General features: G+C 56.0%; 4 protein-coding genes across 4 annotated transcripts; 3 read left to right on the plus strand and 1 right to left on the minus strand.

Annotated features, from left to right (window-relative positions):
- Positions 1–1236: 1236 nt before the first annotated feature.
- On the plus strand, positions 1237–4642 carry NCLIV_033275 (uncharacterized protein; the record flags this gene model as incomplete). The annotated part of the gene is made up of 3 exons (XM_003883523.1): positions 1237–1845; positions 2253–3227; positions 3809–4642. The coding sequence occupies 3 exons, from the start codon at positions 1237–1239 to the stop codon at positions 4640–4642; spliced, it is 2418 nt and encodes an 805-aa protein (XP_003883572.1).
- Positions 4643–7365: 2723 nt separating this feature from the next.
- Positions 7366–11020, plus strand: NCLIV_033280 (hypothetical protein; the record flags this gene model as incomplete). The annotated part of the gene is made up of 3 exons (XM_003883524.1): positions 7366–9361; positions 9829–9984; positions 10332–11020. 3 exons carry the CDS (start codon positions 7366–7368, stop codon positions 11018–11020), a joined length of 2841 nt encoding a protein of 946 aa, XP_003883573.1.
- A 3745-nt stretch (positions 11021–14765) lies between these two features.
- On the plus strand, positions 14766–19546 carry NCLIV_033285 (hypothetical protein; the record flags this gene model as incomplete). The annotated part of the gene is made up of 6 exons (XM_003883525.1): positions 14766–15229; positions 16373–16545; positions 16857–17488; positions 17958–18126; positions 18713–18791; positions 19417–19546. The coding sequence occupies 6 exons, from the start codon at positions 14766–14768 to the stop codon at positions 19544–19546; spliced, it is 1647 nt and encodes a 548-aa protein (XP_003883574.1).
- Positions 19547–22282: 2736 nt separating this feature from the next.
- Positions 22283–26786, minus strand: NCLIV_033300 (hypothetical protein; the record flags this gene model as incomplete). Its single annotated transcript, XM_003883526.1, has 6 exons — positions 22283–23052; positions 23452–24109; positions 24704–24778; positions 25401–25610; positions 26258–26559; positions 26765–26786. The coding sequence occupies 6 exons, from the start codon at positions 26784–26786 to the stop codon at positions 22283–22285; spliced, it is 2037 nt and encodes a 678-aa protein (XP_003883575.1).
- Positions 26787–27095: the final 309 nt, after the last annotated feature.

Below are 27095 nucleotides of genomic sequence, written 5' to 3' on the forward strand. Positions count from 1 at the left end.
CGAAAAGCGTCCTTTCTCCCGCTGGTGACTGTCAGAGCGAGGCGCCGTCTTTACCCAAACTCGTCGCGAGTTCTTTGACAGTTTCTTTCGCGACAGAAAGGAGCTTTGAAAAGGAATGCCACGAGAGACCGAAGAACGGCCGCTGCAGTGCTCCCCTCGGGCTTCTCTCTGCGCCGCTTCGCCCGTTGCCCAGTTCGGTTGGCCGCGAAGCGTCGATCAGGCGGCCCCGCTCTGTGTGACGTCGACGGAAAATTTTCTTCCCCGACGCAGACAGGACCAGGGGAAAGGGGGGAAAGAAGAGAAGGACCACGGAGGGAAGAAGAAACAATAAAGACGGAAGCGGTCCCATTTTTGGTGGTACAACTAGGGAAAAAGAAGAGAGGAGGGTGGAGCCTGCGTGTTCTCACGTTCACCACTGGTTTGTCATTTGATTCCACCCTTTCTCGGGGGACTCGATACAGTCTGTCGGATGCGTGGAAAGGGACAATTCTCAACGTAATAGGCCTAGCTTTCTTCCAAGCGATTGTCAAGTTTGTTCGGTCTCCGCCCTCGCTCTCCCCTCCGTTTTCTCCGATTGCAAGCGCCGTCCCCCTTCTCCAGATCTCTGGAATCAGTCACGTTTTAGTCCCTCCTGCGCCGCCCGTAACTGCCATCTTGTTTTTCTTAGGACTTCCGGGAGCTTCACTCCCTCCCGCCCTCTTGCTTCACCACACCTAGGCAGTGCCTCGAACGGTTTCTTTCTCCGCATGACCACCCCCGAGATTCGCTTTCAGCAGACAAATCCTCGAGTTCGTTACCCTTCTTGCTGTCTTTTCTTCCGTGATTCTCTCGTCACTTTTTACGATTTTGCGGCGGGCGCAAGAGGCACTCGACTGCTTTCCGCCTCCTTTTCTCAGAGTTCTTTGCATTGCCTTGACTACTTTTGACTGTCAGTCCCAAAGCCCAAACACGCATACTTTTCGTCTCTCGCCGCCCCACTCCTCTTTTCCATCTCCTTCGCCTCCCTCCCCTTTCGTTGGCTCCTTCCCACATTCCTTTTTTCTTCTGCCCCGTCTCTGTGAATCTGTCTGCCTCTTCTCGGCCCCCACCCCGTCAGTTCCTACCCACCTTTCCCTTCCTCTCGTCGGTCTATCTCTCTGCTGCTCTCTTTTTCGCCCGTTTCCGGTTCTTCTCCCTACCTTTCTCCTTCTTCTCTTTCTCGTCTGTTTCCGTCTTCTAACTGTCCCCGCTCTCAAAATGAACGGGCCTGCGCCGAAGCTGGACTTGGGCCCTAAGCGGTCTCTGGGGGCCACAGGGTTCGACGAGGATCCGCGCGGGGACTCTGCGCGGCGACGAACCGGATTCTCGGGATTTTCGGACGCGCCGGAGACTGCCAAGCCGTCGAACTTTTCCTCGGCGCCGCCCGAGCCGACGGGATTCTCGGACCGCGCCCCGAACTTCAGCGCCTACCCGCGTGCAGCCGCGGAGGCGACCGGCCAGGTCGCCTTGCCCGGCGCCTTGCCCGTCCCGCTTGCCGCCGGATTTCCAGGCGGGGAAGTCCCGGAGGGAATCAACCCGTACACTGGGGCGCCCTACTCCCAGCGGTACTACAAGATTCTGGAGGGCCGGAAGAAGCTGCCTTCCTGGAACGCGAAGAAGAACTTCCTCAAACTCGTCAAGCGCAACCGCACGGTCATTCTGGTCGGAGAAACGGGAAGTGGAAAGACCACGCAAATGACGCAGTTCCTCATCGAGGCAGGCCTCCACCAAGGCAAGTGCGTTGCATGCACGCAACCCCGGCGAGTGGCTGCGATGAGTGTCGCCCAGCGTGTGGCGGACGAAATGGACGTCGAACTCGGAAAGGAGGTGAGAGCCCAAGGCACAGACGCGATAGAGGCGAGAGCCAAAGAGCGGGAGAAAGAGACAATAGAGGAAAAGGAGAGAGCGAAAGAGGGAAAGGAAAGAGAGGGGAGGCGGAAGACACAGATAGGGACAGCCGAGAGAGAGGGCGTCTGAAAAGGCAAGCGAGAGACGCGTGCGAGAAGGGGAAGGCGCAGCGAGAGCGGCGAGAGATCGAAAAGGGCGCGCGTTACCAAGGGGAGAGAACGCCAGCGAGACGGGTAGGGGGACCAGAGGCGTGTGCCGACCGAGGACGCGACAGACTCAACCCCCGCGGGTGCCAGGTTGAACCGGCGTTTGTGCCAAGGATGTCTTTTCGTTTTTATACGTGTTCAACGGTCCGCCCGTGGGTCCTCTGTTCCTTTTTCTTCCAGGTGGGATACACGATTCGCTTTGAAGACAAGAGTTCGCCGATGACGATTCTGAAGTACATGACGGACGGTATGTTGTTGCGGGAGGCTATGGCAGATCCGCTGCTGGAGCGTTACAGCGTGGTGGTCCTCGACGAGGCCCACGAGCGGACCCTGGCGACAGACGTTCTGTTTGGCCTCTTGAAGGAGGTGTGCAAGAACCGCCCGACTTTAAAGATGGTGGTCATGAGTGCGACGCTGGACGCGCGCAAGTTCCAGCAGTACTTTGATGACGCGCCGATTCTGAACGTACCGGGGCGCATGCACCCCGTGGAGATTTTCTACACGCCGCAGCCGGAGAAGGACTACTTGGAGGCGTGCATTCGGACGGCGATCCAGATCCACATTTCGGAGCCGCCGGGCGACATGCTCATCTTCCTCACCGGCGAGGAAGAAATCGAGCAGACGAAGCGCGAACTGGAGAAGCTTGCGCAGCGCCACTCCGAGTGCGGCGAGCTCATGGTTGTCCCGCTCTACTCTTCGTTGCCGCCCTCGATGCAGCAGCGGATCTTCGAGCCTGCGCCGGGGCCCAAGTACGAAGGCGGGAAGCCCGGGCGGAAGTGCGTCGTCAGCACCAACATCGCCGAGACGTCCATCACCATCGACGGCATCGTGTACGTGATCGACCCTGGATTCTCGAAGCAGAAAGTGTACAATCCGCGCGCTCGCGTGGAGTCGCTCCTCGTCTCGCCCATCTCGAAGGCCAGCGCGCAGCAACGCGCAGGAAGAGCTGGACGCACGCGACCGGGGAAATGCTTCCGGCTGTACACCGAGAAGGCCTTCGAACAAGAGCTCGTCGACCAGACCTACCCGGAAATCCTCCGCAGCAACCTCGGGAGCGTCGTCATTACTCTGAAGAAGCTCGGAATCGACGACCTCGTCCACTTCGATTTCATGGACCCGCCCGCCCCGGAAACACTCATGCGGGCTCTCGAGCAGGTCAGGCAAAAGCCCTTGAACCCGGGCACAAACAGACTGCATGCGGTGGAAACGGAGAGCGGATCGAAGAAGCGAAGGATGCGCGCGTCGTTCTGGGATGCTGGGAATGAAAGCAGACGCGTCTGCCTGAGTGTGTGTGTGCTCATATTGACCGTTTTACGTTTCTAGGCGTGGTGGAATCGGTGGAAGACGCTGTCGCTTGTCACGTGCTTCGCTGTAGTGTTGAGCCCCGTCCCGATTTGAGTCGGTAGATAGCCACACTGACAGGTCCCGGGCCGTCGGGCGAGACGGCACGTGCATGCGTGCGTCCACGCAGTGCAGGCCGATCGAAGCCTGCTTCTCTTGGCGACTCGTCTCGCCCCCTGCGCCCAACCGACATTTATCCTTCACCGCCATGCATGCACAGCGCGTTTCGCGCACACAGCTCGCCAGCTTTCCCGTCCCAGAGTGGTGGCTTCGGCCTCTGTTTTCGTCCTATCGCGAGGGGTCGCCGCGTGTGTGCGCGGCGAGGTTCATCGTTCTTTTGTTTCCCGCAGCTGACTCGCATTTTCCTCTGGGTTGGCGCGTGTATCTCCGTGCAGCTGAACTACCTGGGAGCGTTGGACGACGAGGGCGAGTTGTCACAGGAAGGCGAGTCGATGGCGGAGTTCCCCCTGGACCCGCAGCTCGCGAAGGCGCTGGTGGATAGCGCAAAGTTCGAGTGCAGCAAAGAGATGCTGTCGATTGCGGCGATGCTTTCGGTGCCCTTGACGTTTCTCCGGCCGAAGGAGCGGAGTCGGGAGGCAGACGCCGCGAAGGCGCGTTTCTCGCACCTGGACGGCGATCACCTGACCCTGTTGAATGTGTTTCACGCGTACGTCCAGCACGGCGGGGGCAGTCCCGACCTCGAGCGGCAGTTTTGCTTCGACAACTTTTTGAATCCGCGGTCGCTGGCGTCCGCGAAGAACGTCAGGACGCAGCTCCAGAGGACGATGGAGCGGCTGTCGATTCCCCTGAACAGCACGCCGTACACGAGCAAGGAGTACTACACGAACATCCGGAAGGCCTTAGTGGCGGGGTACTTTATGCAGGTCGCGCATCTGCAGCGGTCGGGGCACTACTTGACCGTGAAAGACAACCAGACGGTCGCGTTGCACCCTTCGACGGTGCTCGACCACAAACCGGAGTGGGTGATTTACCACGAGTACGTGCTGACCAGCAAGAACTTCATCCGGACCATCACGCAAGTCCGCGGCGACTGGCTTCTCGAGCAGGCCCCGCACTTCTACAACCCCGACGACTTCCCCGAGTGCGACGCGAAGAAGGTGCTAAAAAAGATGATCGAGCGACAAAAGAAAGAGAAGGAAGCGAAGGCGAGCGCAAACGGAAGCGCCGCGAAAGACGCGAAAAGCACAGGCGCCCCCGCGGCAGCGTGAGGCCGGAGCGAGACACGGCGCCAAATGCGGAAGCGAGGGGAGGCGGCAAATGCGGAGAGTAAGCAGAGGGAAACGGCGCCGGCGAGAAAACGCGGGGCGAGGGGGGCGGGACGGAGATGGCCGGCGAAGGGCTGTGAAAGCAAGCGGGGCCGCGCGCGCGCGGCTCGGAGGCGAGCAGAGCGGGGCGGCTTCCCAGAAAGCGGCGTTCCTTGGTGTCGGGCCAGGCGCGCAAGAGACGCCAGTGTGTCAACGAAGAGCCGGAGTTGCCACGGCATGGACCTTTTTGTCTTTTGTCTTCCTGGCCTTCTGCAACGCTCCACCTTTCCATCAATGTCAATTGCGAAACGCAGACTCGTCTCGTCGACAAAGGCGCCGAGGGAGTCGAACTCTTGGCTTCTCGTTGCATGCGTTTTTTTCTGTGTTTTCCCAGTCGGCGTGAGATGCTGTTTGCGTGTTGTCTTCTCACGGCGGGTGTCTTCAGGAGTGGTGCAGCAAGTTTGTCTTTGGTCGCAGTGTCTGTAGCCAATCAGGCACACATGTCGATGGATGCGTCTCTGTGCCTTTTCTCGGTGATTCTGTTTGATTTCGTGGTGTCCCCTCACAGATGCGTGGGGGAGCGTCCGTGCCCGTTTGTGCTCGTACTTCCACATCTCCGTTATGTTGATGCGTCGTTCCACAGGGCTCGACAGCATAGTGTGCATGCCATCATCTGAAGTATCTTCGGCGATTCAAACGTCACGCGTGCTCCGTCTGAGTCACCAAATGTTCTCAATGCGCGCCGCTCCTTCCTTTGTGTTATGCACCGTCACATGAATTCTTTTCATCAGCAACAGGGCGCTGTTCGCTGCCTAGATCGCGACTGCTGTGTATTTCCTGCGACAGCTTTCCCCACTTCATACGAGCACCAAAGAGCCGGGCGTCTCAGCGAACTCTGTCAGCCGACCTGCGGGTGACAGCGGCGAGACGCCTGCGTCCGAACAAGCTACAGCGCCGCCGCGTCCAGATTGGCTTATTGGTGGAATGCGACGGTTTAAAGTCGCGTGTGAAATCTTCGCTGACGGCGAACCATGTGTCAGAGCAGCAGTAGAAAAGGTTCCGCCGTGCCCAGGCGAAGACACCGGTCGAGGATCGTTCTTACACATACCCTCGCGGATGGGCCGCATGCGGTTTCCATGAGCGTCGATGGCGGCCTTCACTGCGTCCGTCCCCTCGCCTCTCTCTTCTATTGTTCTCCACCGCCATTAGGCCACCCTCAGCGAACGCCTGGGGAATCCGCTGGAAGCGACTGGTTTGCCACAGAAACGAAGCAGTCGTAGACGTAGTTGACGTCAAGACAAGCACGAACACAGTAGTGCAAATCGGGAGTTCCCATATGAAGCGGTTTCGCAACCAACCTGCCTGGTGCGTTTCTTCATGGGTAACCCGTAGTCAACAACTGAGCAGATGTTCCAGAGCCCTCGCTAGCCACATCATCCGGTTTCACATGTTTCAAGTTCCTTCTACAGGCCACTCGTGGACGGCGAACCGCACTCCATTCTGTTCACGCAACCCTAATCTGCTAGTCCAGTTTTCTCTGCTGACCTTCGGCTGTTTTGCCGTACTGCTCGGAGAGCCTGTAGGAGTCATCCCTGGAAGGAGTGAAGGCAAACTTCGCAATCGTGCATTCGTGTTCTGCGTTGGCACCGGATAGCCGACATACTGCCGCGAAATTCAGTTGCCTGTTCCGACCAATACACTTGCCCGAGGATAGCCAGGCTCTCGCTTAGTCCGCTTCGTGCTGTAACGCTTTCAGAGGTGTTTCTGAGCCTCTCCCATGGATCACAATCCGTAGCATGCGTGTGCGTACCCGCCAGCGTTGGTTGCGGTCGTTTAATCGGGGCTACGTTACCGGCATATCGCCGAAGCTCGGCAGAAACCAGTGGTACAGAATGTAAGCTGTTCTGACGTGCGATGGTGTCTCTGTTCGTCCTGCACAATCTTTCCCTGAAAATGCGTTAAATCGTAGGGCAAATAACGGCATATCAGCTGCGCGTGGTATTGATGCAGCGGTCGTCGTTTTTGTTTGCGTTCGACGTCGGCAATATTGCAGAGAGGTAGCCAAAGAAGCGAGACAGCTCCTTCCCCGTAGCGCTGCCGAAGCTGAGCGTTACTCCTTGTAAGCGGAGAAAAGGCTGGCCTTCCATTTGTTTTTCTTGAGTTTAAGGAGAATGAATGAGTCTTCATGGCGTCCTGGCTGTAAATGTGTCGGCACGCGCGCGTTCGGAGATTTCCTCTCGAGCGGACACCATAGGGTATCTTTCGCTGTGACCGCGTCGAATGGACACGGCTGCCGGGCACGCAACAGGACTTCGAGCGTTTTTCGAATCTTGGACTTTTTCTTTTTTTGAGGAGAGGACGAAGCGGAGTGACAGCTTTCTTCTGTCGCATTCCCCGTCACTTTCGGTTTCTTGCCTTTTTGGCGTCGTCTGTTGTCTAACTCGGCCTGCTTGCCGATTGAGTGTGCTCGTCACGTTCCCTATCCTTGTCTGCCTTGTTTAGCAGCATTTCTCCTTCGTCCGGTTCTTCCCTTTCTCCTCGAATTAAGTTTCCCTACGGCCGCTCCTGCGTTTCTGACGTGTCATTTGTTTCCATTTCTTAGTCGCGGCTCCACGTCTCTGGTGGGGTTTTCTGCATTCCTAGAGATGGCGGCTTCTTCAGGTAGCCCCGCCGTGTCTGCCGCCTTAATGCAGATTGGGCGGAGCGTGCAGCAGGCAATCTCAAACGCCTCATCTGCTGTCGTCGCCGCAACCGGCCAGAGAACTGGGGCCGTTGCTTCGGCTGTTCAGACTTCTGGAGCTTCGGAGACAAGTTATGCGTCGGTGCTGTCGCCTCTTCTTGGCCTCAGTGCCCAGCAGTCGCCGCCCACTGCTGACAAGACGCCTTCCGCTGCGAATCCCGAACACCTTCCCTCACCTGCCACTTCTTCATGTGCTCAACCCTTGACATCGTCGCCTCCTAATCAGCAGTGTGCAGGTTGTGCTCCCAGTACCAGAGACGACGCCTGTCCCACTTTGGACGCTCCCAGACACACTGAAGAGCCTGGAAGCGAAGCGGGACAGCCGGGAGAGGAGACCACATCCCGGCCTGCGGATACTGCTTCTTCTTTGCAGCGGTCGTCCCCCTCTGTGTGTGAGGGCGACAGTAATTCTCGTACCACTCGACGGGCAGAAGATGCATCCGCGCTTTCGCCCAGTCCAAAACTCGTCGTTGGATCTTGCAAGGTTCCGGCCAAGTCTAGGGGTAACGGAGGAGGCAGGCAGACACAGGGAAGTCGCGTGAATCCATACGTCGCCTCGTATTACCAGAAAGAACCGGGTGCAACCTATCGACATCGTGTAGGTGCATCAACGGCGTGCTGTTCTCTTTTATCGTCGCCATGTGCTCCTTCTTTGCGTTCATCTCCGCTTTTTGTGCAACCGATTCCTCAGCGCCAGATGTGTCGAACTCAGTTTGATAGAATGGGTTTAGCCGAGGGAAGAGGTCGTGTGGAAGAAGTCGAAAACTCGTGGTTTTTTATTGACATTTACGGCGGTGACAGCACCGTGGGCAGAGGTGCTCCCACGGACACCCAATGCGGCACTCCGTTGTACCCTGTCGATGAAGCACGCAGCGCATTCACACCCTGCATCGCTCCCGCCTCGTCTTGCGATCGTCAACGTTCCTCCGATGGGAAGGTACAGGGGCAACCAAGCGCAGACGTGGTGGAAGACGGGTGCAAAGAGACGACGTGGAAGGGTCTGAAGGCAGAAGACCACCAGGAACTGCGCCCATCATCGGGTGCAGGCGTCCCCCTACCGAGCGAAGGTAGAGGTGTGGTGACAATGGAGACAAAGGGGAGTTGCCAATTTCGGTATACCGGAGAAGGAAGAGACGAGAGCTTGGTTAACATTGAAAACAGGTCCTCAGGTCTTGTTCGAATCAATGACCCGAGTGAAATTGGTGCCGATGCTTCTCTGCTTGCATCAACTCTATCATCTGAACTTATTGACGAGTCTCAAGCTGGCTCTTTGGCGGCAGACGAAGAAAGGATAGACACCGGAGCGCTGCCCGCCGACCGGTCTCTCTCTCGCACCAGGCACCCAGGGGCGAAAGTGGAACGAGACGACCTAGAGGCCCACGCAGGAAGTGCTGAGCGGGGAGCCAACAATACAGCCGAGCGGGATTTGTCAGCGGGGAATAATCGAGGGCTTTCGATTGCCTCTTCTCTTCGCCGCCTCTTTGAGAAAGAAACTGAGACGCAAGAAGTTGCGCCTGGTGTGAATACACCCAATGACACAATTGAGGACAGAGCCGCGACAGAGGCGAATACGGAACGAGACGACATCCGCTTTCTGGACCTGTTCTTGACTCCTCTTTCTCCTGAAGAGAAGCTCCTTTTAGCAGCGCGTAGCGCAACGGGCGGTGATGTGAGAGATGTGAGGGACGGCAAGCAGTCAGACGACGCCTTCCAGTTCACTGATCCCGTAACGCGGTCGCCCTTTCCTTCCACGTTTTTTCCTGCTCTCACAGCCCGCTCGTTCTTGCCGCACTGCAGATACACCATGGCATCGACATGCCCAGAGAATACACTGGGTGGATCAATTGCGGGTTACTGGAAGCACGGGACTGCCAATCTGACGAGAACTGTGTGGAACAGAGAGAGGGACGCAGGAAGGCGCACGCCAGGGAGGCATAGCAGAGGTGGAACGTCAGGGAGACACAGAATGCAAAAGGCGGGTGCAAGCACCAGTTTCCCGTCTTTCACGGTAAGAGGACAGGCACGAGAAAGAAAATATCAGACTTCAGGACGCAGTAAAGCACACAGCACACATCCAAACCACCACACACTCACAGAGGGTATGCATACCAAACACAGTTTGTGGCGTTGCCTTCACTGCCTGTTTCTGCCGGATTTTGTCCCGAGAAAGGTTTTGGCAGATTGGTATCTTTTCAGACACGGACGCGGTACTGGTGATACTGCTTCTTGCTTATTCTTCCCCTTTTCTCTATTACTATCGTCAACGCCCTCTGCCGTTGCCGTTCGTTCCGTGATTCCCGTGGCCAGATCCGAATAGGCTCGGAACCGTGCAGTCTCCATGTGGTGGTTTTTGCTGACCAGGCAATGGTGGCGTTCCTCCTGAACTCTATCGACCTCTACGGCCCTACAGCCCTCGAGGGCGTCACGTTCCACGTTCCCGCCGAAGACGCGGAAGATTTTCTTGCTGTTCTGGAGGAATCGCTTCCTTATTCTTGGCACGACATTGAATCTGCTGTCGTTGAGGGTGAGTGCTGCGTTAGAAAGAAAGGGGAAGGTAGGAAGACGAGTAGAAAAAAATGCCTGTATCCTACGCCTCCGATAGAAACTGAGGTTTGGAAGATATATGAAGGCGTGTTGTTCGCGGTAGCTGTTCCGTGTCCTTGGGCAGGGTCTTGAACCTGACGATGACGAGGGTTGATGAAATTTCCTTTCGAAGCCGAAAATCGTGAGAGGAGATGCACACTTTCATCCGAGGCCGAGTCACCGCGCGCGAAGAGGCCAAAGAAGTGGGTGTGCCTGTGCGGCCAAACCCACCGTTTCACTTTGATTTTACTCCGTTGCACGCGCTCTCTTTCTGTTCTTTCCGTGTGTATCGTGTGCCTCTTTATTTGTGTATGCGGTTTTTGTTCTCAGCGCTCAAACCTTTGACAGCCCTTGTGGTCGGGCGTCTTGTCTTTGTCCAGCTTCCATCTTTTCTTTTCGAGTTTTTGGCGACGACAGAGAGCGCGGCCGCAGCTGCTGCCGCAACAGCTGAAGCCGTCGGCGTCTCTGCGGCTGGGCTTCTTCCCTCTCTCTGCTCTTTCGCGTCGTGCTTAATTATCTTCGGGGGTTGTGTTTACGCCCTCGTTCGAGGAGCAAAGGCCCTCCACATGTCGCGGCGCGCGCAGCTCCTCACGTCTATGAAGACAGAAGAGGCTGCCGAGAGGGGAGAGCGAAGAAAGCACGACGACTGCGGAGGAAGTGAAACGTACTTCTTGGCAGAGAGGGCGGAACGAGGTGAAGCTGGGGTAGAGGAGGGGACAGATGCGTTCGAGCGTGTGAAAGAGAAGGGCCGAAGGAGAGAGGCCGCGGAAAGACGAGATGTGAACGTCGGGGTAACAACGCATGTGGGAGAGGAGGGGATCAGGAACCCGACACCTGAAAGAGAGGAGTTCGAGGCAGAAAGTCGAAGAGACACTGAAGGGAAACATGAACAGAAGGAACGAGGGTGGACGAAGAGTGTTGCCGTGATCAGGCGAGATCCAGAAAGGAAGTGGAAAGAAGAGGCCGCCGTGCGTGCAGGCGTGTGTTCTGAAGAATGGAGAGGATGCTTCTCTCCGTGAACCTATAGGAAGCATTTGGCACCCAGACCCTGTATGCTTGAATTTTTAAAAATCAGCCAAGAGGCTTCTATGCAGTGTGATAGAGAGTGATCAGCTGCTGGTGAATTCCCCCGTAGGATAAGGATGGGGTGAGCACGGCTTCAAGCGGAGACCACGGAAGCAAACCGGAGCCAAGGTTCATCGGGTTTTTCTTGCTTTTGCCAGTCACGCGGTGTTGTGTTCTGTATTTTCCTCGTGCTTCTCGCCCCCTTTGTTCCCCCACTTCAAGTCCTTGCCGTTACGCAGGCAGCATGAGAGAGAGTGGCAAAGGAAGCCTCGTGCGTCTGGGGGGTCTCCTGTGTATGGGAAAGGCGTGATGCCACGTAGGGTGCTATTCTCTTTCCCTCTCTCTCCCGCTATTGCTCATCTGTGTTTTCTGGCCATCAACAGCCGTTCATCCTGAGGGAGAGAAGCACGACTCCCCTTGTCGTCGTCAGCTCGTTTCTCGTTGAGTAAGTGTCAGAACGCAACCCAGGTCCATACTGGGACGCGGTGGATAACCGTGGAATACTTGGAAAAGAGACAGCGAGACAGCGCACTGGGCGAGAGAAGTCACGGGGCTGTGTGCTGTGCCCTCCGGCCTCCCGTTCTTCCAACTCTCTACCCGTCCGGCGCTCAGTCGAGGACGTAGGACGAGACTCTTCACGCCGACCTGCCTACACTTGACGGCGTACAAGCACCTGACCTCGCGTTGCCTTTCGCCAAATTGCCGGTAGCAGGTGCCCACTTTTGAAACGTTTGCTGTCATCTTCCGCGGTCGCTGCTCAACATCTCTTCCACATCTCTTGTATCTTTCGTTTCAGCTCTATCCCCCGTCACCCCCTTGCTCATCCTAGCTGCGCTTTCTCTCTTTTCGCCTCCTCATATATTTGTCAGAGTTTGACCACTGGTTTAGATCTTGAATGTTTTTGTTTACCGGATCCAAGTTTTTTCTTTCCTCGTCCCTCCTTCGTTTTGAATTCTTTCGGCGACACCTGCTTACCAGCGCTGTTGTCGCCACCGTGTAACCGACGGAGAAGCTAGATGTTGAAGCAGCGCGATTCGAGTCAACAGGAGAGGGAGTCACGCGGAGAAGCCAAAAGGGACCCGACAAAAAGAATCATGTCTCAGTCTGTCATCGCATACTTTCTCTCTCGGAACTCACACCAGTGTGTCCCAAATCGACTTGGCTGAAGGGCCAATGGAAATATGGGGTGTCAGAGATGCGGAACGGAACTGCCTGCCGGGGGGTTCCCGTCTCCCATCGGTCTTCTGACTTCCAGTCTGTGGACAAATCAAAAAAGAACAGGGGAACCGGTTTCGCTAAAAACGGCAAAGTCTGCCGTCATCGAGAGGCAAGAGGAGCAGCAGGTTGCGGCCGCTTCCGTAGGACCGTCGGTCTAATAGGCATACTTTGTTTCCGTTTTCCTTGTCTCAGTTGACAATATCCTCGTACCGGAATGTATGCTGAAGTACATACATGCTATACGTTTGTGGATCGAGCTCGTTACGTTCCAGCTGTACACCCGATGCGTTTGAATGTTTACTTATTGCAGACCATCGGAGCATCTTGCGCGTATAAAGTTCTAGATGGAGGCAGATCTGCACACGCTGGGGAGCGGTTATTTACTCTCACTGACGGATTCCTGGCGGAGGCAGAATGGAGGCCGCCGGGGAAGAAGCGAACCGGTGAAAGTGGGAAGAAACGGAATACAGTGCGAGAGACAGCACTTCCCCAGTCTCTCCTCGACAACATAGCGCGAGGCTACGGTTTCTCGGCAGGTGGAGGACTGGCGAGAGCTTGCCTGCTCTCCCAGCGCGACCTGCGCCATTGGCCAGAACAATGCATTCAGAAGGAAGCCGAAACGGTTTCTTCGCGTACAACCCCTTCACGTGCGCTGGGTCCGCCCGCGGTAGCCGAGCCTTCGTAGCTCCGTTTCGCGCTTTGTCGCGCTTCTCTCTGTAACCCAGCCTTCGGACAAAGTTTGCTGTTTCCAACACACGCGGCCCCTGGCTATCACCCCCCCCCCCCCCTCCGGAGACACTCTGTGGCCGCCGCAGTCTGTTTTCGGTACTGGGGCAACTGACATCTCCACGGATTTGAAGAAACCATCTCGGGAACAATCCGAGAGAGTCCCGCGTGCAACCGTGTCCGGGACGGGCAGAGAGTGTCTCCATCGAACTCTTGACACGAGCGGACAGCGGTCCACCGCATACGCCCGTCTCCACAATCTGTGCACGCCGGATTCAAAGGAGACCGAAACGAGTTCCTTCTGGAACAGCGCCCGTTTCCCTCAAGCACTTGGTTCCTGCATCCCGCAAGAGAGGCATCGCCGTGAGTGCGTAGGCTTCCTGCAGGTCAGGGTCACCCGGTAGATTTTTTTTCGTCGTCTGTGCGAGTGATGGCTACGCCTAGGGGCGGAGCACTCGGTGAAACCACCCTGCCGCTCGTTTCCACCGCCCTGCGCCTTTCCACTTTTTCAGAAGAGTATGAATCCCAGTCAACAACTTGCGTATATATCTTGCGATCTCGTCGCCTCATCGACGAGGTAAAATGCGTCTCAGTTCTACAGCCGTCAAGACGTGGACAGCGCGCCGTAGTCTGCCGCCTGCTCGCCGTCCAACTTTCATGCCGCAGCGGTGAGTCTGTGGACGGTGTTCAGGTGCCAGGCTGGGTGGAATCCTGGAGCAAAAAGCGCGTTTTCGCGGTAGCAACCTGGGAAACGCAGTTTCGGATCCTTGCGTTGCCGACTTGGTCACACAGAAGAATGCCATGTTCCGTGTTTTTGCCGAAATCGATTCAGGGAGTCCCGCCAGCGCGCGCGCGTCTACGGTGTCCCCTCGCGCGTCCTGTCTCCTTTTGGCCCACCCCCCAGTCACCAGCACACTTCGTGCTGTTCTTGTTTTGCCTTGCGGTGGAAGCGCGGAAAGGCCGTCCTGATTGAAGGGAAAGGCGCTTTGATCTTTTGCTTTGGTGTTCTGTGTCCTTCCGGCCCCGCTAAGAGACGCTTTCGTTCGTCGGTAGAAAAACCTAGGCAAGCGTGAAAAAGAGCAAGCGCGTGGTCGCGGAGGCCGGGTGAGATTCAACACCTGAAAGCGTCAAGGAAGCTACGAGTTTTTTCGAGAAAAATCCTGTCTCGCTCTCCCTCTTCTCACTTTGTTGGTCTCGCATGCCTGTCGACAAGCTTCACCCTTCGGTCGCCTCTCCTTGTCTCCATTCGCAGGCTCTTCGTCGTGTCTCGTGTGTCCCGGAAAAAGCCAGCTCCTTTGCGCCCACCAACCTGACACTTTCCTGAGCGTCCGCCGAAGAACGATGCTTTCACACGCACTTTCTAGGCTTCAGTTCCCCCTGGCGTTTGCTCAGCTCTCTTCCACGCCTTTGCTGGTATCTCTGGGGCTCGTCAGGAGTTTCCTTTGCAAAATGCTTCCCATACGGCTCGGTTTTTGACCGTCAATGGTCCCAGTCGTCCTTCACCTACCTCATCTGTTCCTCCGTGTGCGTTCGCCTTTCCCCTTTTGCCTCTTCTCCGTCGTCTCCGGGTCCCCTCCTCACGTCACTTCTTCCTCGACTTCCACAGTCTGTTCGGCTTCTGCGGCTTTCTCTCTTCTGTCTGGTTCTGTCCTCCTGCTTCCGACGGCCGCCTCTCGTATACGGCCCCCCTTGATCTTTGTTTTCTGCGTATTTGCCCTCGCGCGCTCTCTCCTCGCGTTTCCGTCACCCGCCAGCATGGGGCCTCACGCGCCTCCTCGACTGGCTGTGTCCTCGCCCGAGAACCATCGGCATGGATCCGCGGCGCCGCTTTTGCCTTCGTATTCTCCAGCGCTCCTTTCTTCTGTGTGTCCTGGGACGAGCGAACAGAAAAAGCACGTGAACGGCTACTTATCGGTTCTCGGCGGAGTCCTCGTCCACGTCTGCTTGGGCACCGTGTACACCTGGGGGACACTGGCGGTGTATGTGATCAGCTACATGCGACTTCTGCAGATCCAGCGCCTACAAGCGGGTCAGGCTGCGCAGATCGGCTCAGACTCGGCTGAGGAAGACGCGCCTTCGCTCGCGGCGTTTTCCTTCGCGTCGGCACCCTCTCTCGTTCGCCTCAGCGACTCTGCGTGGGTTCTCGCTAGCCAGTTCGCCGGTATGACGCTCGGGATGCCTCTTGGCGGAAAGGCGCAGAGGATTCTCGGCCCGTGTCGGTACGTCTGGAGAAAGAATCGAAAATGGGAAGACGCGCGGCAAAGGCGCGGCCGAATCGAACGGCCCACGCCGAGCTTTTCAAATCGGCGAGAGAGGGCAGCAGGCAGAGGAGATGCCGGAGCCAGAAGGCAGGAAACGAAGAGGGAAAAAAGGGTCCGAGAAAGAGAAGACGAAGCGGAGGACGAAACGGGGAGGTGACGGAGGAAGATGGACAAAACACGGAAACTCAGAAAAGGAATGTACAGCTGGAACTGACGCGAGGGTCGAGACGAAGCGAACACACGAACCGGCGGCGCCTTTCAACTGAGCAGCAAACTGCTGGAAAGGCGATTAAAAAAAAACATTCAAAGGCGTCGGACGCGGGCGCAAAGACGTCTCGAACACTGTGTCGCTCGGAGCGGACGTTTTCACTTCTGTGTGTTTCTCAATGCCCTTCCTCTTCAACCCTCGATGGATTCTTCCAAGCTCTTTCATTGGTCCACACATTGCTTCTGCGCTTTCTGTTGCGCTCGCGCCTTCGGTTCTTTTCGGGTGTTCTCGTTGATCGTGTAAAGGTCCCCATCCCCTTCGTCTGCTGCGCGTTTTTTTCTCTCTCTCCTCTGGCCCGTTTCGTCTGCCTTCTCACCCTTGCTGGATCCTTCCACTGGGCACCGCCTCCAACGTTTTTTAGCTCGCGTTTCCGCCAGTGCCGCCTCCGCTCCGCTTGGTCTCTTTCTTCCCCGTTGCACACTCTTCCCTCTTTTTGAGTACTGAATGTCCGTCATAGATTTTCCTTTTCTCGCCCTCGCTTCATCCCGCTACGACGAACGACTTGTTACCCCCGTCCCCTCACTCTTACTGGTCTTTCAGTGCTTTTACCTTCCTCTCTTTGCTGAAAAGAACCCCTCAGACTGAGAAAGCGCTGGGACCGTCCCTCACGTTCTCTGCTTCAAACGCCACGTCTCCCCTTTTGTCCTGTCCGTGGAAGAGCTAAAAGCCGTCGAATCGCTAAACCGCCGTTTGATTTCGAAAGAACAATATCTCGGAGCAGATGCACGCACCTTCCCCTCACTCCCCGAGCTTCTCGTCCTTGCTCGTGTCTGTACGCCGCGTCGCCAAGACGTGACGGAAGCGTCCTTCGCCGTGTTTTCGTTTGCCTTCAGTACGGTCATCTTTGGCGGCGCCCTAATGAGTCTCGCCGTCGGCCTCGCTCCGGTGTTGCTCCACTCTTACGCACTCTTTGTCACGGTCTTTGGCGTGCTGCAAGGCATCGGCCTCGGCCTCGCATACACCGCGCCGCTCCTCTGTGGTCTCGCCTGGTTTCCGGACCAAAAAGGTACTGAACGACACAAGGAACCGAAGGAGACAACAGTCTCCACGCACCCTGCCGACAGCCTCTCTTCTGTGTTCTCCTGTCCGGTCGTCGTGTCGGCCGTGCCATGGTCCTTCTCATTTCTCATTGGTCTGCTCGTACACATTTAGCGTCTGTGTCTGCTTTCCTCCATTGCCATCTCGTTTTCTTTCCCTTCCACTTGCATACGCACAAGATGATATACACAAATATATATATATATATATATATATATATATATATGCGTTTGTGTGCATGTGTGTGTGTGTTAGGAATTGTGAGTGGGGCGATCACAGCAGGCTTTGGTACCGGCGCGCTTTTGTTTTCGCCTCTTCAGGCGGCGTTCTTGAACCCGCTAAACATTCCGCCCTCGCAGGCGCCGTATGCGTCTCATCCCGCAGAGCTCTACTACGATGTGTCTGACGCGGAACAGCGCGAAATCATGCTTCGGGTTCCTCTGCTTTTCAAGAGGCTGGCCATCTGCTATTTGCTCCTTCTCTCTGCCGGCGCTGCGTTGCTGCGCTCTCCCGCTGCCGCGTCGCCAGGTGTACATACCTCCGGCGCAGCGGCGGACGGCGCCTGCGTCGTCGGCTCGCGAATGGAAGCGCGTGGCGACGAGGACGGCGCCTTGGTCCAGCGAGGACGCGGCGAGCCAGGCGACGACGGAGTCGGCGCGACTGTGTCCGTTAGAGAAGCGCTGTGTTCCGGTGCGTTCTGGAGTCTCTGGATCCTCTTCTTCCTGAACGGCCTTGCCATCTGCTTCACCGCCACGTTCTGGCGCCTGCTGGCTGTCGACCGCAGCTCGCGCTCGTACGTCCTCACCGAGGCGCGCCTGGCGCTCGTCGGCGCGGCAGCGAGCGCATGCAATGCTTTGGGAAGGCTCGCTTGGGGATACGTGGCCGACAAACGCGGATATCAGACCTCTCTGGTGAGCGCGGCTTTGAACGCTCGCGTAGCGCAAGCGACACAGAAACATGCAGAAGACGCGGTACAGACATATAGGCAGGTATCGGCTGTCAACGGGTGAACGAAAGTGAGAGTCCAAATGGAGGCGGAAACCGGGAGGAAGGCGACTCTGAAAGGATGCGACGCCGATGGGCGAGGGTGCGAGGAAGGAACAGGCAGAAGAGAAGAGATAAACGGGCGACAGGGGATAACGGTATTGGATAGAGGGCCAGAGTGGAGAGGCGAAATGAAGGAGAAAGGAAAGACACACCGCGTGACAAGTTGGCACCGCGTGTACGCGAAATGGACACGAGAGCGTCGACTCGATGATAGAGAAAAAAGCGATATGTGAAGAGGACCTTTTCGCCTTTTCCCGTCGACATCGTGGGACCGTGTCCACCTCGCTCTTCTTCATTTCTGTTCGCATTCCTTGCTGCCTTCGTTGCTCTCAGATGAGCCTCAGCGCGCTCTGGAGTGCCCTACTCTTCTTCCTGCCTAACGCCGCACCCAAAGGCGGCTTTCTTTACGCCTGCGCTGTTTCCGGAAGTTTCTTCTGTCTCGGAGGAAACTTCTCGGTTTTCCCCTCGGCAGTGGCCTCGATCTTTGGCCGAGATGCGATAGGTGAGGAACGCCACAGAGCACGCACCTGTCGCGCGGGTTCGCAGGGGCTGAGCTCCCGTCTTTGCGGAGTGGCAGAAAACGTTCCAGGACGCAAAACGTTGTGGCAAAGAGCTTGCAAGTTCTCTGTGCGCCTCGGAAGTATGAACCTTTGTTGAGGGGGAGAGTATGAGCGGTCCTTTCTCGTTTGCGCCGCTTCACCTCCACACGACCAGCTGTGTAACTGCATCTGTTCTACTCCTTTTTGGAACCGGTCCGTCTCCTGGTGGAGTATCTTGAGATATCTGTCTACAGAACTAGACCTTTTTATTCGCCAACAGATACGAACTGCGAAACTGCGAGCAATGTGGAGGCGAGGCTTTCTTGTTTCCGTCCAGGAGACTTCGCTTACGGCTTATGGGTTTCTTGTGCATCCCCCCCCGTTCTCAAGAGCACAGCGCTACGCACAACGAGGGCGGGATGTCTCTTCGTTCTGCGAAGAAATCGCGTTTTCCCCTCATGGTAGGAATCCGGGTGTCTGAAGCTGGTCTACCTTTCTCATCAAACCGGGGCATTGAATCTTTTTCTTTGCGCATGCGCGGTCTTCTAGGTCACCTGTACGGCTTCATTTTCGGTTCCCAGCTGGCCTCTTCTCTCGGCTTTGCCTACCTCACTCAGCGTGTGGCACAGTAAGTGTCTCTTGGTAGGGTTGCCGTTCGTCTCGATTTTTTGTTTTCGGAAACTGTCTTTCAACGAGGAATTCCATTTCTCTCTCCGTCGTCACAGCGCCGTCACGCACAGACCGTACTCGTCTGCAGCAGGCACATCTCTATTAGGCTTCGCTGCGAGAAAACATGTTTCCGTGGCTTCCTCCCTCGTTCGCTTGGCTGTTCGTCCTATCGTCTCTGTCTCCTTCCCTGCAGCTTCGTCTGTCATTTCCTTCCGGCCTTGTCTTTGAATGCTCGCTTGCGTCTGCTTGTCTCCATGCGCAACTTGACTCGCTGGGCTCTCCGCCGTCAACTGAATCGGTTCTCACAGTAGTCGCTCTCCACCCATAGCGGACTCATTTGCATGCATTTGCGTAGGTTGGGAGATGCATGCAGAGGGTGCTGTGTTCCGTTTTGAACGACACTTTGAGCGTTCTGAGGAGGCTGTGCAGTCGGACAGACGTCCCAGATCGTCGTACACATTGACCACGGCTTTGAGTCGTCTTCGCGCACTCTGGCACTGCTCTCTGTCAGGCGCTGATGTGAACTCCACGCATGACGAGCTTGGTTTGTTCGGCGTCGCTGTTTCGTTTTTCGTTTTCTTCAGAACGATCGGCACCGATGGCCTCGGCACGCTCATGGGCCTGTGTACGGCGCTCACCGCCCTGTCCGTCTTCTGCCTTCCTGCGCTCTCCCCAACAACCAAAAAACGTGACTCCCTACAGAAGCAGTCATGAAAATGCGAGCGTATATGCACACATACAAACATATATATATATATATATATATATATGCGTTCATGTATAAAAATGTACAGTTTCTTAGGGTATTTCAAGAGTCATATACAACCACATATAGAGGTCTCGATTGCGCCTGGTGGGCATCCGTAGACGTATTGTCGGGGTCAAGACGAAGAGGCCTTTGTATCTCAGAGCCTCGTTCTCTGTTCAGCCGAACGAGTCGTAAAAAAACGATGGCGTGTAACAGCTGAATCCGCATGTGTACCCACCGTCTGGTGTCCGACGGCACTCGGTACACGCTTATGCTTTTCTCACTCCACAAAAGGCCGAGGAGCATCGAGCTCTGCATAGGCAGCCTGCGGGCGTGTTTCGTGCCTACCTGTTTGGAAATCCCAGCGGCGATTCTTTCACAGTCAGCCGTTTTCGTCACGTGATTTTGTTCCGGCAACACAAACCCGAAAGGGAAGGCAAGCGCGACGAAAAAGGCTGAAAAAGTGGGTGCCGTGAGATGGACCAGCAGGAAGGCCTCTGGGTGCACAGAGAAACCGGGGCAGCCGGGACGGCTTTTGCAGACGTGGATAACGGAACGTCATTTTTCCTTTTCCGATCGGTGGTCTAAGCTTTCCTGCGGATTTCTGTTACCTGCCACCGAATGGTGATTTTGTAATGCAAACCCTTTGCGGCGGTATTCGTGCTCCCTATGACAGAAACGGCTGTGACAAGGACGAAACCTCGATGTGTATATAAAAGTATAGATAAGGTCTATATTTATATATATCTATATATCTGCATATACGGATTTTCTATCTGTATATTTATAAATAAATATATATATATATATATATATATGCATCAAATCGCGTTGTTTTGGAATCGCGTACAAATCGAGATAGGGAAGGCGCTGGGCCCCGATGTGGAATTTTGGGCGAGGAACGACTTCCACGTGCAAAGCACGGTGTATGTGTTCTTATTCGTGAGTTACTTTCGCTTGTTGGCGCTTGTTTTCTCTTTTGGTGATGCGACTTCCGGTGCCATGATTCGGGCGAAAACCAGGGGTTGCCTGCGCTTTGGGTTTCCTCATCGTGTGCACCGCGAGATACGTTCGCTCTTCTTTTCCGTCCCGAGTCTCTATTTTCTTTTGTCTTTTGACTGTGGCTGCAGTCGGGGTAACACCCTGTGCCTTGTGTTTTGGGGACAGCGCGTCTCTGGTCGATATCAGTTTCTCCGCCTCGACACTGCGTTGATACTCCTTCCGAGTTTGTCTGTCTCGTTGCTCCCTGGAGGTGATCGCGACTGAATATATGACGCACCTCTTCGAGACGAAACAATTCCGCAGCTTAGCATCCGTCCTTAGGCCGTGGACAAACCAGCACACGGACGCGCTACAGCATGGAGGCTCAGCTTACAGCCGACACTTCTTCCTTCTCAGATTCCTACGGTGGTTTCTGGCGCCTGTCCCCTCCACGATGAATTTACACAAAAACGATAGGGAGCGCGGCGTTTTTTATTTTTTTATAGGCGCAATGATGATCCGCAGATCAGCAAACTGCTCCTCAGAGTGTCGAGTGCGCAGGCTCAGCACAGAGCAGCCAGTGACGAAGCCGTATTCCTCTCATGCTTGCTTTTGTGTATTTCTGGAACTTATGTAACAGCGCTACGGGAAATGAATCCGCTTGCTGAGCGGTGCGTGCATCCATAATTCTAGGCGGAAGAAGCCGGGTTAGTTTGCTGCGGAGACAGGAGCTTCCATGAAAATTGACGTACACACTGGACACTGTGTGCCTCAGAAAACGAGAGGGCCAATCCCTCTTTTTACTTCACACTGGAAGTTGACGTCTTTGTGAGGAATCCCGAGTCGCCAGGAACAAAAGGTATTAAGGAGATCTGTGCACTCTTCGAGCGAAGTTACTGCCACACAGGCATATAGGAAAAATCACAATCCCAAATCTTGTCATCAACACGGACTAAAACCACCACGCGCCAAGTCACGTGGACAATGGAACCATTTAAAAACCCTAAGAACTGCATTACTATTTCACACGTTCACAAACGGTAGATGTCTGTCTGAGCCGTTATTCTGGGGCCTTGGAGGGCTGCTCTTCCGCCTGACGATTGAAACCGGATGCTTCTTACACGAATACTCTCTGAGCCGATCGCTTTAGTTATTATCCCCTCCAAATACCGATTTTCGCCGTGAACACAACCTGTCGCTTCTGCGATCCCGGAATTCGCACTCCAGTCCATAAACGCGGCTGTCTCACGGCTAGCACTGCCTCTCCACCTCGTGGGAACCCCAGACAACACGCCACGAGAAATTCGTTCTCTGTGCAGATTCCATTGCGCACAGACACAGCGGAGGGCGCGCTGAACCCGGAAAAGCTCCTACACCCCGCTGTCCACTTCCAATTGTTACCTCAGAGCGCGGATGCTGCAATTTCCGCTGTGTCGCGCTCAGGCACGGTTGCCTGCCTTTCTTCCTGCAACGGAAAACCCGAGCTAGGCAAACGATGTCTGGCAACAACGAAAGGGCGGGAAGTGGGCAAAACCGGGCATCTTTATGATTCTTTCTGGCTTTCCCCACGTTTCGCGAACTGTCCTGTGTCTGGAGCGTAGGGCTGACAGTGCACGTTGCGCGGAAAGCCCGCGGTCTGGATCAAAAACCTTTCTTCACTCGCGTTTCTTTCCCCCTCCATTCTCTTATGGGTACACCAACTTGCGTGCGCTGTGCGTCCATCATAAAGAGTTACGCGTTTTAGGTACGTTGTAGGTCTTCCGTCGGCACCACCGAGAACGCGCCGATCCGTGTGTGTGATGTGTCCAGTGATTTACCAAATCCCTCAGAGCCTGTACCAGACTGCGTTCTGCCTCCTCGACGTCGAAACCAGGTTCCGCCGTGGCGCTGCGCTCTCCGCGGTTTTCCTGCTCTGTGTCAAAGGCCATCACCTGGTTATCCCCCGCCTCTACCCGTCGCTTCCCACGCCGTCTGCTCACGGGATTCGCCCTTTGGATCTCTTTTTCTTGGCCTTTCCCTCGTTTCGTTTCGCCTTCTCTGGGTGCCCGTCCAGATCGGACGCTACTCGTCTGCGTGAGAGGGTTCAACTCCGGAACTGGTGTGCGCGGATCCAAGGCAAGAAAAACGGCGATGACAGAGGCCGTTGCGCGAGGGTTAGGGCCTAGCAGCAGCTGTCTCGCTAGGCGTTCCTCGAGCGCGGACAGACGGGAGGGAGACGAAAAAGAACGCGCTTGTTGTGGAGAGGAAATCGATTCGTCCTCTTTCACTCGCCTCTCCGAACGCTCGAGGGCAGGCTCCACAGAGGCCCCAGTGGGTAGCCCAGAGCGAGGCGGACGGGCTCCGTCCAGGTGCGGTGAAATCACGCCTTCACAACCAGCAGCTGGAAAAGAGGCAGAGGAAACAGACGAGAGAGAAGAGGAAGAAGAGGGAAGACCAGGAGAAGAACAGGGAGAAGAACAGGGAGAAGAAGAGGATTTTCGGAGTCGCCTTAGACGACCAAGTAAGAACGCCAGGTCTGCAGGGGACGGCGAACCTGAACAACGTCCGACACGCAAGCGACATGCACTTTCAGAGCGTTTGGTTCTCATGTGTCGAGTCCCCTTCTCTCCTGAGTGAGACCACGCTTCAGACCACAGGTGTAGCAACCGTAAAAACTGCAGCACGCATGCAGACGAGAAAAGGAGAGACGGTTCCCGGCGCTCCACGCTTCACCTTTTGACCGTGTCGCTCTGCGCACGCGATTTTTAGCAAGTCCATTTCAACACCGTGGACAGCGGAGGCACGAATCGACTGAAAAGTCGAACATTCAACCTGTATCTATGTCTGTATGTCTGTGCACCCACACTGCTCCTCCACTTCCGGGGTGCTTTTCTCGCCGGAGAAAACTGACCATTGAGGGCCTGATTCGACAGCGGGAAAGCAGATGCCTTCCCTACGTCGCACGTGTGTCCCTGCGTCACGTGTGTCCTTGGCAGAACGCCTCGGAGACCCGACTCAGCGCAGATCTCGGCGCCTTCTTCTTCGTCGCGGGCGGAGCACGACAGAGCTGACGCGCTTCCTGGGCGGGTTCCTAGGGTGGATGCGCACCTCGCGCTTCTTCTGTCGCTTGTCCGATCGTCTGCCTCGGCCGCTTCCGGAACGTCTGTTCTCTCGAGAGTCGCCCCCGCATCGGCTTCGCTGTGTGGCATCGCCGGAGCGTCCCCGCAGTCCCCTCTTGCCTCCGGTGTCCCTGCTGCTGGCGCTCCTCTTCTTTTCGCGAGCCTGTTCTCCGGCACGTCGGGATGAACCTCGAAGGACGGCGTGCAGCCTTGTTGAGGACAGCTAGAGAAAGAAGACGCGGAGTCGTCGTTCTGCGAGGAAGAGGGAAAATGCGGAGCCCACGAGGATGCAGATGGCGAACGTGAACCGGAAGGTGAGAACGTGGTGTCAGGAGACGGAGACGAAAGGCCGTAGAGCGCCGCCACTCGGGCATCGAAACAGCGCCCCATGGTGGCGGCCACGTCGTTCAAAAACAGACCCGCCAAGTGCTGATGGAGCGAACTGTTAAACTGCCAGGAGACCCCGCGGAGGACAGACAGAAAGAAACACACGAAGCAGATTCAGAGACGACAAAGGGCAGCGCGAAAAAAGGGGATCGCCCCGCACGTGGGGCGACGTGCGAAGCGTGTGCCAGGAGAGACAGAGAGGCGGGCGATCGAGGCGAGACACGACGCTCAAAGGCGAAGCGAGACAGGCAAAAAAAAGTGACATCTCGCAAACCAATGCTTCAGTGGAAGATCGAAAGGAAGAATGGACGCGCGAGTGAAGACTGATTTTCAGCCACGCGTCGCATGCAGTTCACGCGACATGTCACTTCTTTTCCTGGTGAAGCACGCACGCGACACGGCCGACAAAATCCCGGGGAAGACAGTCTAGTTGGGTCGGCGACTACCGATCACCAGTTTGGCTGTTTGTACAGACAGGGGTCAGTCACGAGCACGTCTAAGTGTATACGCATGCCCACATAAATATATATATATATATATATATATATATATATGGTACTACTTGGGTACATGCATTTAAACGAGATGGCTGTGCACACGGTGTGGAGCCCGTATGGTGCAGAGGTCGCGTCTGCCACCAGTATATTTAGAACTTACCTCAAACTCGATTGTGAAGTCGACGCTGCATGACCTCGTGCAGCCAGGCAGAGGACGGAATTCCCAGCAGTTAACCTGCAAGAGATCCACGAGCAAGCTAAGCAGCAAGGGCCATGGGTGGCGGAAGTGGAATGCGTCTCGGATGGGAAGAGAGACGAAACTGCGAAAAAACGAGAAAAAGAAGGGAAGGAGGAAGAAAAAGGAGCGACGCCGGAAGGCCACGGAGGACAGTTCCCCCCGCTGCGGAAGAAAACAAACCTGGACAGCAAACGACCAGCGACGTTAAACTAAGCAAAAGGCGACTCAATGGAAGACGCCGACGCGACAGGCATGACGCAAAAAAGCCCTAGAAACACAACTTTGAAGGGCTGTAGTCGCCGGCGAAGCTGACGTCATGTGGAAGGCAAAAAGGCGCAAGCGCGTTGCACAGGAAGAACGCTTCTTGATTTACGAGAAGAAACGATCCATTCCTGGAGAAAAACCGGTCGCGTCCACAGTCACCTATGCTAGAGGCGAGGCACAAGCGGCGAGTCCTAAACCATCACCGGTTCGTTCCGTTCTGTGCCTCGACGTCGCCCGCGGGGCGAGATATGCCTGCCACCAGCGACGAGGGCTGTGCACCCTGGACCGCCGTCATCGGCGGCCGGCAAGCCCGCGCATCTCGTGAGGTTTATACGCGGCAACCGGAGGGACATACCAATGTCTTAAAGACACTCGAATCTGCCGCGTCGACTGTCACACGAAATGGCGAAGAAGAACGGGAGGAAGCGGCGCTTGCAGGCGGGCACTGGGACGACACCCTTGAAGTGTATCGGTCGGAAACGAGGCCGAAGCCGACGACAAGCTCCGCCTCAAAGCTCTCGCGCCCATCGTTTCCCCCGACAGGTGGTTTCACAATTCGACTCTCCTGAGGTGAAGAAAGACGCCACGCGACACAGGAGATCCCTCACGAAGCGGAAAGTGTTACGCGCTCAGACCCGCTGGGACGCGGTGTTTGAATTACCAAAGATGGAATGTGGTCCTGACGGGAAACACATTCTTGCCGAACGCCGCGTTCCGTTTGAAAAAAGAGCCAATCATGACTCAAGCGAGGAGGGAGGACAGAGAACGGCATGAATGCACGGGAGACATCGCGGCAAGAGACCCGTCGCCTTGCAATACGCCTCCTGTCTCCGGAGACCTTTTTCGTTGCCGGCTTTTCTCCGCTGGTGTCTCCTTCAAAGCGAAGAGGTGAAACATAATCTCGCAAAGTGACTCGAAAAGGAAAGCTCGGGAAGCTCGGCAGAAGTGAAAGAATCCTTTATGTCCTCCGCATCCCCTTCTTTCTGCTACAGCCCCAACAGCTTCAGAATCCGCCACCAGGTCCGTGCGCGCCCGTCGTAAGGTCTCTTCTGTGTCATCCTGTTCTCCTTCCATGGCTTCTGGAAGCACAGGTGCCCATGTCCCTGAGAGAACCGTCCCACGACCGATACGCTTAATTCTCAGTGCCAGGAAAAGAAAGACGCGTGTCGCGCCCCACGCGGTGTTTGAGTGCGCCGTGCTCTCACCTTGCACCATGGCACGAATTCGTGGTACTTCGCGACGTCTTTGACAACCGAGAAATATTCCTGAGGAGTCACGCCGACAAGTCTTCGCTCGGCGTGCCGCAAACACGAGGCCGCACAGCGCTCTTTTGCATGCATCCCACGGCCTCTTCCGCGTGTGTCTCCCTCGCCCCCAGTCGCTGGTTCGCCACCCGCGCGCCCCCAGTCCCCTTCGCGTCTTCTCTCCCCTGTCGCCGTTTCCAAGTCTTTTGCGCCTTCGGGAAGGCGGCTGAGGAAGGCGTTTCGCGGTGAGCAAGTGTCGGGTTGGGCTGCCTTCGGAAACACATCTGGAAGAAGCGAGGAAAGGGACGAGGGGGAAGGGAACCCTGTCCAAAAGTGCCGTGCAGAAGAAAGCGCATTGACCATCTGAAGCGAGTTGTCCGCCTTATCGCAAGGAGATTGGCAAAAACTCGCCAACGAAACCGGAAAACAAACCGACGAAGGGAAGCCAGGACGCCGCGAGAGGAACTGAGATGACAAGCTCGAAGCGCGAAGAGCATCTCCCGTCCTCAGCGGAGCGCAGCGCGAACTGCTGTGAGACGCGCGGGAGAGCGCACCCCATTTGGGTTCGCGTGGTAAACCCACATGCGTCTGAGGCTTTTCGTGCGTTCGAAGGCAAGAGGGGAAATGATGGAAAGAGTCACTTTTTGTGTGTGCCTTCGCTGGCTGCAACCGGCGCGGTCGGACCGAACTTCCAGTCTCGTCGAGCTGGTACGAGGTTGGCGTTGCAAAAGTTCGCAGAAAAATCTGGGTTTCGGACGGTGCGAGACGACTCGGCTTCGCAGCGCGACTGATGATGTGTCTTTTGA

The sequence above is a fragment of the Neospora caninum genome, chromosome VIII, assembly GCF_000208865.1.
Source record: "Neospora caninum Liverpool complete genome, chromosome VIII".
Lineage (NCBI taxonomy): Eukaryota > Apicomplexa > Conoidasida > Eucoccidiorida > Sarcocystidae > Neospora > Neospora caninum.